Genomic DNA, 13292 nt, shown 5'->3' with positions numbered 1-13292 from the left:
TTATAAAATTATAGTTTTTTTTTAAAGTTAAGTTATAGACATTTATAATGTCATAGGAAATAAAGCGAGGGTTTATATATAGAAATTAGAAAAACGTTCATTTTTTAACTCTTGGTTTATGCGGCGGGAAATTAGGAATTTTTGGGATAACAAAGTCAAAAATAGGAATGGGAAAATTTTGAGGTGAGTAATGTTTACCATAGAAATTATAATATAAGAAAGGTAGTATTTTAGTTAAGTGACAACAACCAATAAATTACACGTTAATACTTTTGTCCCAGATTTTGTACTGAATTTAGACTTTAGAGATTTAGCTTAGACTTCTTTTCTAAGAGGCTTTTAATTTCCGTAATAATATTCATTCGCAAAAAAAAAAGTAGTATTTTTTTTTTTACTTAGTATTTTTTTCTTAATTATAAAAAACATCTTTTTTTTAACAAAATTATAAAAAAAACTTATAATCACTTTTAAATGTATTAAGGACTATTTTCTTATATTGTTAATTTATTGTAAAATTAAGACCACTTTTTTGGATTATAAATAATGTCATTATATCTGACTACCAATTAAATAAGTTAATTTCACGAGTATTTTTTAAATAATATTTAGATTTTATTATAATTTTAATCATCTAATTTAATTATTTAAGTATAATTTCATCCTTTTATTATTAAAAGATTCAATCTTATACAATAATTTTTTAAAAATAATTCATTTTATTTTTAAAAGTTTTCAATTAGTTCCGTTTTCTTTTAAGATGGATTCAATTTGATCCCTTATTTAATTGAAAACACTTTATTCGAAACAAAAAATCTGAAGTTTTACCAAGTTGTAAAAAATTCTTAAAAACAAATTAATTTAACATGTATTAAGATCATGATATTAATTCTTTATTTCTTGTTGTCAAATTAGTTTCTTTAAAAATTAAAATAATCTCTAAATTTGTTGTTATTAATTTAACCATTTGAAAAAAAAGTGATATTTTAAATTTCTAAGTAATTTGATAGTAATTTTTTATGCAATAATATTATAATTTTGTAAGAGTCTAATTTAGTAGAGACAAGTTAAGAATTAATGTCATGGCAACTTATTCGTTAGAAGATGACCTAGTTTGCACATTTCTTATAACAAAAATTTAAAGTTCCATTTTTCAGGCACAAAATTAGTTAATGTTTACATATACCCTTTTCCTTCCTTCAAATACAGGAAGTTCAACAAAACCTTTAATACAAACAAGGGTAGGAAAATGTGCGCAGATTCTTTTTCAAACTTATTTCAAAGAAAACAGGAGGAAGGAAAACGAGGTAATAAATAAACAAGAAAAACGATGGATCTTCAGCTCATCATAAAACAATGGTTCTTTGAGCAACCATGCATATCCTAGGAACGAGCTTTCGAATTAAAATCCGTGATGAAAGCCTCCACTCCACATATTTTCTTACTTAGATTTAACCAAGAAAGAATTAGAAAACATTGACAGTGAAATGATAAAGAGAAATATTAAAGAAGAATTAATGAAAACATTTTACATGCTATTCAAAAGCTAAGATTAACATAATGAAACAAGAAAAGACTAAAAATGACTTTTTTAGATTTGTCAACTCTCAAGTAGCAAGATAAAGATGATAAAAACAAAAGCAAAGAAAATCTAAAACATGCTTTTGAGTTCACCATAACACTGACCTGATCTGGGTATTTTATAATTATTTATTTATTTAAATTTTCGCCAGCCAAATAAAGCTCCCAGCTGGGTTTGAATGTTTCTCTTTTTATTAAGACCTCCACACTAGAATGCTGCTGCTGCTTCGTTGATCAAATTACAAATACATGTGTCGGGTGTTACGAGCAAATTGGAAGAAATGCGGTTCGTGAAATCTATAAGTCACTCTCTGGTAAGCATAATAATAAATTAGAATTCACTAATTCAGTATTTGATCAATTAAGTAAGTAGATGATACAAACTTGTCAGCCAACCGTGTTATTTGTTAAAGACATTTATACAGTCGCAGGCTACAAATAAGAAAATGGGAGATCGAGCCATGAAAATGAAATGGGTTTAATTAATTAGAAAATCAAAATCAATTTGAAGAAGATTAGAACAGAAATAATGAAATGATAAGGCTATTAAAAATATTAGAAGGTACCATAGTATGGTTCAATTGAGAATGCGTCTAGAACCAAGGCGATCAAGCTGCTTAAGATTAGCAGAAGCCTTCAAATAGCCATCCTTGAGAAAAGAGTGAATCATATGTTGGGCAATGAGGTGTCCAGTTTGCTCATTATCAATGACAGCGACCAACCAAAACCACCAGCCTGAATGGCAGCCCTCTTGACAGCCTCCATGCTTACGTCGACGTCGCCATCTCAACTCTTGCGGGTGGGTGGGTGTCTCTCTTCCAAACTACAACTCAGAAGCAGTATCATAGGTACATTCACTTTCCTCACTTCCCTTCTTATGTGTCACTGCTCATTGATTTCATAATTGATTACCCCCTTCTTACGATTTTTAGGGTTAAAAATTCTCAGAAATACAAAAAAGATCACCACCAAAATTTGATCCCCAGTTCCCAAACCTTCTTCGTCCTCTTCCAACTGCATACTACCAAATCAGCAACCCTATCTCCTTCGCATCACGCAACCTCTTCACCATCCTTCTTGTGTTCACTCATACACACTCACATAGCAAAAACGGTTATACTCTTGGAAATCCAAATTGGGTTCGACTTTTACATTCAAATAGAGTTCTTGAGCTTGAGTTTGCATAAGCATGGAGAAGAAGAATGACGAACAACAGTGTGCATTTTGGAACCCACGGGAATTTTGAGTGCAAGGTTGGTCGATGGTTAGCCTTAAGAATGGGCAAGGTTCCATGGCGGGACAGTAACACTTAGGTTTGAATTTATCCCAATTTACACTCGATCCAAAACCTAACATATCTTAATTTCATGAGAACGAAAAAAAAAATCAAAATTTTGTACAGATAAATTGTAAATGTTTTGATATTTATAGTTTTAATCATTTTACAAATAAGTTAGTAACATATATATACACTTAAAATCGGTTAATAAGTATTTTAAGCTAATTTTGAATAATATAAGGTAAATCCAAAATTCTATCAATTATAACTTTATTTTTAATTATTTTACATATTTATTACAAAATTAGAGAAAAAATTATCAAAATATTAATTCATAAGATAGTTAAAATATTTAATATGAAAAATAATTAATAATTTTAATAAAAAATATTTACTACTACATTTTTAAATTATTATGTGATAACTACAAATCATACTTAATGTAATCAAATAAATATATATATATATATATATATATATGATTGCTAACTTACTTCCATTAGTTTTTATGAAGGAGTAAATTATCAATCAATACTTTTTCTTTTTGACAAAAAAAACTTATTTTTTTATTTAAAAGGTAGACTCTTACAAGGAGATAACATAAAGTGGCAGAAAAGTGAAGCTTAGAAGTATATCATGGAGTATAATTTTAGATGAGATAATGATTTATAGGGATTATATTTCTATTGATAATTTGTTGTAATTTAAGGTGCTGGTAACAAAAAAATATAGATAAAATAACAAAAATATCCTTTATTTTAAATTACTTTTTAAATAAAGAAATAGTTTTTTTTCAAAAAGAAAAAGTTATAAACTCTTACAAGGAGATAACATAAAGTAGTAGCAGAAAAGGATGAAGCTTAGAACTATATACATGAACTGTAGTTTGAGATGGGATAAAAAATTTTAAGATGGTAAAAATAATTCTTAATCAAATTTTACTTATCTAATGGTTAAACTTTAAATGGATCAGATTTCTTTCTCCTAATAAAGTGGAGGATTAAACTAAAAAAAAAAGATTTGGTAACAAAAATATCCTTTATTTTAAATTATTTTTTAAAGATGTCTTTATTCTTTCTTTAATCCATAGTTTTGCATTAAATTTTTAATTTATTCATTAAAAAATGTCGTTATAGTTATAGTTAGATGAGATAAGGATTTATAGGGATTATATTTCTATTGATAATTTATTGTAATTTAAGGTGCTGGTAACAAAAATATATATAGATAAAATAACAAGAATATCCTTTATTTTAAATTACTTTTTAAATAAAGAAATAGTTTTTTTTCAAAAAGAAAAAGTTATAAACTCTTACAAGGAAATAACATAAAGTAGTAGCAGAAGAGGATGAAGCTTAGAATTATATACATGAACTGTAGTTTGAGATGAGATAAAAAAAATTTAAGATGATAAAAATAATTCTTAATCAAATTTTACTTACCTATGGTTAAACTTTAAATGGATCAAATTTCTTTCTCCTAATAAAGTGAAGGATTAAACTAAAAAAAAAGATTTGGTAACAAAAATATCCTTTATTTTAAATTATTTTTTAAAGATGTCTTTGTTCTTTCTTTAATCCATAGTTCTGCATTAAACTTTTAATTTATTCATTAAAAAATGTCGTTATAGTTATAGTAACCCCTAAAAATCAAATTGTGTAAATATGCATATGATTAAACGACGACGTTTAATTTTACATGTTCCACAGTAACTTGAACCTAGATGCAAGTTGATGATCTTTAATACTAAACTACTCATGAGTGCTTATATCTTGACCAGAAGAAGCAAGCAGAAGTTTTTTGGCTTCAAGGTGAGGTCACTTAGGATATCCCTTTCAGAAATACAAGTATAAAGAAAATTTCTACAGAGAACAGCATATAGTGTTTAACCAGAAGGTCAAGGAGCCTCTTGGTCTTGGGAAATGTCCTCTTGTATTCTCTTGGATATGCTCCTCAAACGAGTTTTCGTTTTAACTTCTTGGGTGATACGTCTTCTTTTTCGTCAACAAAATGTAGAAATGTCTGGATGTGTGCAGAACGTGAGCTGCAACGATTAGAAGGACCAACTTTTTGAGGGGATTTCTTACTGAATTGCCGTACCATTGATAAAAAAAAGTAGGTAAGAAGCGCCAAGAAACATGTTATTTCACAGATTAGAAACAGGCCCCGGAAGCTATTTAATTGAAGCTGTTCTTCCTCAGTACTGTGAAAACCACAAGCCTTTTCTGAAAGCCACTTTTCTTGGATTCTCTGAAGTTCAGCATTCTCAGATAGGGTTAGAATCGCGGTTGTCATATCAATTGCAAGAGGAGAGTCTCTCGGGAACGCCTGCCATGACAAATATATTGAAATTAATCAAGACAAGTAGTAACATAAAGATTTACAAGTACATGAATTGCAGTTGAGAATCATCTAGTAGTACTACTGAACTTGGGCAAAATTTGTGCTCAACTATCATCAACATGTATAGTGTTCAGTGTTTCATTCAAAGAAGCTAAAGGGAGGCGAAGTTGTGATTTCTTGCCTCCCATTTTATAAAATTTCATAACTTCTAACATTATGTTTTGCTTTTTGCATTAGTAGTTAGTGCAACAAAGTACATAAAATACTACACCAGTAAGTAATTCTAAAGATACTCAGAAATCCCCAACCACTTTTTGTGAACTCTTGGCACCTAATTGAGAATTGGCAGTGGTTTGAAAGGAAGAGTTCTACATAGGGTCGTTCATCCACCACAGTTGCAAGAGTTCGGCTTTGAAAGGCAACAGCATATTCTTCTGATGAGCCAAGAGGGATAAGCCTATGTTTGGGGATGTTGAGTTGCTCAGTCAGATAGTTTGCAGCAAATGAGCCTACTTGGAACCCTATACGTTCACTGCTGAATATCAAGCTATCAATTCTTGTTATAGGTGAGCACAGTTGTTGCACAGTGAGAATAGATGTCAAGCTTGCAGTGTAGCTTGAATTGATTATCAGAACCACAAAAAGCCAGATTATCAACTCAACTCGACCAAGTGAACTAACTGTGTTTTCTCCTGAAACAATAATAAAGAAGCTTATCTGTTTCTAGTCACAAACACACACTAGATGAATAGGACATGAACTGTCAGAATGGATGGACGACTTTCTGTTCGCAAAGAACATGGTTGAGAAACTAAACCTGCAACAGAATACAAACATGAGTTATGACTAGACTAGCTATGTACACAAGCTACAAGAGTACTTACCAAAGAACTGTAACTATATGTTCCCTCGGCGACCCCCAAACTCATCGTTTGTTATATGTTCAAGAATCCACACCACTGCTCCAAAAAAAAAGGAAAAAAATGCAGTGACACCCCATCTGTGGAGTAAATGGTCACAAGAAAGCCCAAGTATTTGACTTCAATTTTTTCACTGAAGCAACCACAAACTCTATATATGGTTGAGTAAAATCCACAATCTTTGTTCGGTCAGTGACAATCGCAATGTCACCTACAACAGCATCAAAAACCTGTAGATGCAAGCACAGAAAAAAAAATCAATAAAAGCAAGATAATACCACATTACGTCTGTACTCTGCAACGACTATTACTTACATAATAAGTAATCATGTTGACAAGATCATAGTAGCTTGGGTTCTTGTGTCCATCTCCAAACAGAATGAACTTGTATTGAACTGCACACGGAAGCAATTTAATGGCAGCTAGGAATATATCTATGCAACATCCTTGAACTGCATTGTGGCCATTTATTTGTGAGACCATGTCTCGATAGCTAACTGTTAGCATATCAGAGGCAACAAGCAGGACACCAGGAAATAGAGGCACGAAGCAGAAGAAAGTACAAGAGGTGCAGATAGCAAAGAAGCCCAAAAGGAAGGTTACGAGGCCAGCTTACTTGAAGGACTATGCGTAAGGGTAAATTGGGAAGCATCATCAGCCCAGAACTCACCATACACTGCTTGATTGTATCTTGTCCCTCATAGCTAGACAAAGATAACCCTATAGAATATTCTGTAGGCAGAAGAGTACAAATTTTGTTATTAGAAACTCTTATATATATCCATGTAATAATCAATCAAGCAGATATGAATAATACTTCCTTGCGCAATTCTCTTCTTCTTCCTTAAGCTTCTGGAGGTACTAGCCCTCGAAGCCAGCTTAATTTCTGCACCTAACATTCTGGTGCTTTCATTGTTATGGCCAACTCCACCCCGCCTGAACCTCCCCTGAAACTTGAAGAAATCCTCACCCGCCTCTCCATCCAACAGCTTTCCTTGGGCGAGAAACTTGATGCCCTCCTCACTCACATTAACCCACACCACAATCCTGTCTCCCCTGTTCCTTCTCCCAATCCCATTATCCCTCAGCCGCAACCTTCTTCACCTGCACACAGCCACAAATTCAAGTTAGACGTTCCCCTATTTGATGGTACAAACCCCAATGGTTGGATCTTCAAGATCAACCAATTCTTCGACTATCACCAGACTCCTCCCCAGGAACGCTTGACCATCGCCTCCTTCTACATGGAAGGTAGAGCTCTGGCCTGGTTCCAGTGGATGCAGAGCAACGGTCAACTGACATCGTGGCCAGTGTTCTTACAAGCTTTGCAGCTCCGTTTTGCCCAATCCCCTTACGATGACCCCACGGGTGCTTTATTCAAACTCACACAGCAAGGTTCAGTGAGCACGTACCTTTTCGAATTCGAGGAGCTCGCAAATCGCGTGGTAGGCCTTCCCCAAGCCTTCCTGCTCACGTGCTTTGTCGCGGGCTTGTCACCGGAAATTCGCCGCGAGGTGCAGATCCTGCAACCCCTGACTCTAGCTCAAGCCGCCGGTCTCGCCCGTATTCAAGAGGAGAAGTTCCTCGAGCAGCATCACGCGTCTCGCCCCCGTCCTTCCCCCGTCACCACAACCCCGACATTACCCTCGTCCTCTTCCTTCCCTCGCACCCACACGGCCGCACCACAACCCTTGACCCCAAATTCGAACACCCTGTCTCCACCCTTTCCTCCTCCGTTACATCCTCCGCCACCAACAACCAAGCGCCTCTCACCGGAGGAGATTACCTCCCGCCGTGAGAAGGGCCTCTGCTTCACCTGCGATGAGAAATACCACAGAGGTCACCGTTGTTCGGCCCTTATCTCCGACAATTCATCATCATCTTCTTTGACGATATTCTTATGTACAGCAGCACCTTCGAAGATCATTTGTGCCATTTAGACACTACATTCCAGGTACTACTTGCCAATTAATTCGTCCTTAAGTTGTCTAAATGCTTCTTCGCGCAGCCGCAGGTGGAGTACCTCGGTCATATCGTCTCCCATAAGGGAGTGGAACCAGTCGCCGCCAAGGTTGCCGCCATTCAGCAATGGCTTGTGCCCAAGTCTACCAAAGCTTTACGAAGCTTCTTGGGGCTAGCTGGTTTCTACCGCAGGTTCATAAAACATTATGCTACTATTGCAGCTCCACTCGTGAAGGTGACCACCATTGACCCGTTTAAGTGGACCTCTGAAGCTTAGAGTGCCTTTGACAACCTCAAGCTTTCCTTATCCACAACACCTGTGTTAACACTTCCCAACTTCGATATTCCGTTCACCTTGGAATCTGATGCCTCAGGGGCCGGTATGGGCGCCGTCTTGACTCAGAACGGTCATCCTATCGCATTTTTCAGCAAGCCCTTTAGCCCCAAGCTTCTCCGGTCCTCCACGTACGTGCGGGAACTATGTGCCATTACAACAGTAGTGAAGAAATAACGTCAATACCTGTTAGGTCGTCGTTTCACGATTCTCACCGACCACCGGAGTTTGAAAGAACTTCTCTCCCAGGTAATTCAAACCCCTGAACAGCATATGTACCTGGCGCGTCTCATGGGGTACGATTACGATATCCAATACCGGTCCGGTTCGAGCAATCAAGTTGCAGATGCTTTATCAAGGCTACCAGAACCTCCGGCGACCTTACATATGATTCTATCTGTGCCTAGTTTGACCTTCCTCGAAGAATTACGTCACCAATTGGACACTAATGATGATTATTGCCGCAAACGTTAGGCAATCCTGGACTTTCCGGCGGAGCACCCTGAATATTCTGTAACTCAAAATTTAATTCTTTACAAGGGGCGTATTTGGTTGTGTCAGAACTTGCCAATACTCACAAGCTTACTCACCGAATATCATGCAACTCCTACTGGGGGCCACCAAGACCTTGGCTCGCTTATCGGAGAATTTCCACTGACCTGGTCTCCGCGAGGATGTTATCCATTTTGTGGCCAAATGCTTAGACTGCCAACTCACTAAGTATGAAGCTAAGAAAGCATCAGGCTTGCTCTGCCCTTTTTCGGTTCCTCATCAGCCGTGGTAGGACCTCTCGCTTGACTTCATTGTCGGCCTTCTGGCATATCAGGGTAACACAGTGATCCTCGTGGTCGTAGATAGATTTTCCAAAGGGATACACCTTGGTATGTTACCCACATCTTACACGGCTCACATGGTGGCGTCACTATTCATCAACATCGTGGTCAAGTTGCATGGTCTTCCTCGGAGTTTGGTCTCCGACCGAGATCCACTTTTTATCAGCCGCTTTTGGCAAGAGCTTTTTCGCCTGAGTGGCACTCTGTTGAGGATGAGTTCGGCCTATCATCCACAGAGTGACGGCCAGACAGAGATGTTAAATCGGGTGATTGAACAATATTTACGCGCCTTCGTTCACCGTCGCCCGGGACTGTGGGGCAAATTGTTACCTTGGGTCGAGTGGTCGCACAATTCTTCTTGGAGTGTGAGTACTGGTTCTACACCTTACGAAATCACTTATGGCCGGAAACCTTTTTCATTCCCAGAGTGCATTGTCAGTTCTTCTAATATCGCAGCGGTAGATGATATGCTTGCTGAGAGGGACACCACTTTCCAAGCAATTCGTCGGAAGCTTATTAAGGCGCAAGAGAACATGAAGAAATACGCTGATACGAAGAGGAGAGACATTACTCATCAGGTGGGGGACTGGGTTCTCCTTTGACTACGCCCTTACCGGCAGAGCACTGCTAAAGGTACCCCCACCTCCTCGGTCAAACTCGCCAAACGTTATTATGGTTCTTTTAAGATACTAGAACGTATCGGCGACGTGGCATATCGTTTAGAGCTCCCTGAAGGTGTTCGGATACACCCAGTGCTCCATTGCTCTGTCCTCAAAGCTTTCCAAGGCTCTCCTGATTCAGTCCCGCAAGTTCAATTACCTCCAGAGGCAATCAATGGTCAACCTTTAGTAGTTCCCTTGGCTATTTTGGACCATCATCGCAGTTCTACCGATGTTGACGCTCCATGGGAGGTGCTCGTTCAGTGGCAAGGCCTTTCCCCAGATGAAACCTCCTGGGAAGATTGGACCCAATTATGTGCAACTCACCACCTTGAGGACAAGGTGGTGTTCCAAGGGCTGGGGGAGTGTTAGCATATCAGAGGCAACAAGCAGGACACCAGGAAACAGAGACACGAAGCAGAAGAAAGTACAAGAGGTGCAGATAGCAAAGAAGCCCAAAAGGAAGGTTACGAGGCCAGCTTACTTGAAGGACTATGCGTAAGGGTAAATTGGGAAGCATCATCAGCCCAGAACTCACCATACACTGCTTGATTGTATCTTGTCCCTCATAGCTAGACAAAGATAACCGTATAGAATATTCTGTAGGCAGAAGAGTACAAATTTTGTTATTAGAAACTCTTATATATATCCATGTAATAATCAATCAAGCAGATATGAATAATACTTCCTTGCGCAATTCTCTTCTTCTTCCTTAAGCTTCTGGAGGTACTGGCCCTCGAAGCCAGCTTAATTTCTGCACCTAACACTAACTCTGTTGGGAACTCCAATTCTCAGTTGCCTCCCATTATTTGGGGAAACCCATCCACGAGGATTTTCTGTTGTATTTCCTTGCCATATGACACGGTTTAGATGCTAGCTTGAAATTGAATGATTGGCAGGCTTTGGGTGAAGTTTTTCAGGGGTTATTACAGAGAGGCCAGAGTAATTAGACCAGTAGCCGATACCCCTATAACCTGTAGCAATTACATTAAGGATGACACATGATGGATTTAGAGGAGATCTATCTGAACCAAATTGAATAGGTCCAGTCAATCCACTCATATCAATGCTCAATATGTTATCAAGTAACTGCTTCCCTCCATCAAAAACGCTCAAAGCACCGAAATCCAGAGTTTCCTTCTTCGTACCACTTAAATATGTATTATTGGAGAATGAAACGGTACCATTCTGATCAAAAAAACAATTTGAGTGCCTCAGCAATCATCCAAACAGAACCATATGCATAGAGGCCGTATGGATTCAACCCAATTGAGCCATTACTGATGTGCTTCCACCTTGAGATAAATGCCTTTTTTTTCTGGATTGAGGGGTGTGAGGGCGAAAGGTAAAAGCTCCTTGAATTGAGTTACAAGCATTTGAAGGTGGTGAAATAGTTGAATCCAAAACAGTTGATAACTAAGCAGTAGCTATCCAGACATAGCCTTTGATCATCATTCCAAGTTTGAGCGAAGGAACTTAAAACGATAACTCGAGACTCCATACTCTTAATCTTGAGTAACTGACTAGTAACATGGGTTGGAGTGGCGGTTGTATCAAGAGGCAATGGTGCTTTGAAAGACAACTTGCAGCTTCTCTGAGCAAGTTTATCCCCCAAAACCGTAATCCCATTTCGACTCTGATCATCGTCAGTGAACTATGACTTGTCTCCAACCAAAATAACTAATGAGGTCGGCGGAGAAAATAAGGATACTGGAGAGGTGGTTAGGGTGGGATCGAGAGCCGTGGAGTAGAGCAGAGGAACATGGAGCTCATTTGGAAGATGCGAAAGCACATGGGCCATTACTGAAGTTTGTGGACGAATTATAGCTACTGTGTCGGTCATCAAGAATTTGAGGGCTGGAATCAATGAATTAGGAACTCAATTAAGAATATAAAACAACTAAACAAGCTAGCAAGCTGCAGGAAGTGAATAAGTGATATATCATATATTCAGATTGTGACGTAATTTCAACGTTTTAAGTGCTGCTGCTATGGGATGGGACGAGGATTGTCTATGACGCACTATTCAACTTTGTACAAGAATATCTGTCCTGGCTATCTCCACATATTTCACAATATAGCATATTTGTACCACGCATGCCGATGGGTCGGAAAGTGGACTGATAAGTTTATGATGCCAACAGGAATTTAGCACTTGTCAATGTCAAGTGATTATAATGAAGAGAAATTACAAATAAAGACTGGTATATCAATGCAATTAAACTAAACAAAAACAACACAAATTCATAACTAACGTATAGTAAAACCAGAAAGTAAGATGAAAGTAAAAGAACAAATTTTATATTTTCTTCTTGGAAGTATATACTTCTTTCCCTCTGAATGCATGTGTTGCTTTTTCAAGTGAGTTTGGGTACTAGTTTCCAACTCTTTGATCTTAAACCAGAACCTTCTATTTATTGACTAAGTTAGGTAATAATAATCTCTTAGTTATCTAAGTTATAAGGGGATTACACATGCACATCAGTTATAAAATATGACTAACCTACGAAACTGCAGATTACTGTTACCGACTTCATCATTTGCTCAAAGACTCCCTACTACTGTATTAAGCAATATCCATTATGAAGTAGTTCAAATGGCATAACTTAGGCGCCAACAACCTTGGTGCTTTGTTTGAGCTTTTAGCCTCTCCTTATGTCTGCATAAAATATAATTTTTGTCTCAATATTTTACTCTATCCATAATTTTGGTCTTTTTATAAAAAAATTGAAATATTTAGTATCTTGTTTTACAAAATGGAGGATTTTGATCTCCAAGTCTCAACTGTCAATTTTTAAACATTAACTGTTATTAAAAAATATTGATCATTAACTTGTTAACGTGATATTTCTTAATTAATATTTTGATTAGTAGAAAATTTAATTTAATAAGAATTTAATTAAAAACTAAAAGTATAAACAGTTTTCATTTGTCCGGTTTTTTTATTATGTTAATTAATTAACCAAAAACTACACACCTTAAAAAAATGAAAAATAAATACACACTGCAATTAATGTTAGACATGAGGTCAATGGCCTGAAATTGATGGTTGAGATCAAAATTCTCAATTAGGTAAAGCACAGAAAGATTAAATGTTTTTATTTTATTTCGTTAAGAATTGCGTAAAAATATAAAATAAGAGGACTAAAATTATATTTTGAGATTCCAATTGCATTTTGGTTTGAGGCTTGAAAATTTGAATTAGTCTTATAATTTTTAATTATTGAACCTCAAACAATTTGTTTTGCACATTATTATATTTCTTGTTCTTTTAAATTTTGTAGATTCAACCATACTCTACGTTACTCGAATTATTTTTCAAAATAAAGAGTAGGCTTAAATTTCTTAATAACCATGCAAACAAGTAAATTCATAAATGATGAC

General features: G+C 36.6%; 1 protein-coding gene and 1 pseudogene across 1 annotated transcript; one reads left to right on the top strand and one right to left on the bottom strand.

The window, feature by feature from the left end:
- Positions 1-8065: 8065 nt before the first annotated feature.
- On the bottom strand, positions 8066-12007 carry LOC114377146 (annotated as a pseudogene).
- LOC114377155 lies at positions 8209-10280 on the top strand. The gene is made up of 6 exons (XM_028335565.1): positions 8209-8274; positions 8360-8462; positions 8610-8885; positions 8957-9078; positions 9243-9827; positions 9936-10280. Exons 1-6 carry the CDS (start codon positions 8209-8211, stop codon positions 10278-10280), a joined length of 1497 nt encoding a protein of 498 aa, XP_028191366.1.
- Positions 12008-13292: the final 1285 nt, after the last annotated feature.

This window comes from Glycine soja, chromosome 2 (genome assembly GCF_004193775.1).
Source record: "Glycine soja cultivar W05 chromosome 2, ASM419377v2, whole genome shotgun sequence".
Lineage (NCBI taxonomy): Eukaryota > Viridiplantae > Streptophyta > Magnoliopsida > Fabales > Fabaceae > Glycine > Glycine soja.
The sequence above is the reverse complement of the archived record's forward strand: the minus strand, read 5'-3'. Positions and strand labels throughout refer to the sequence as shown.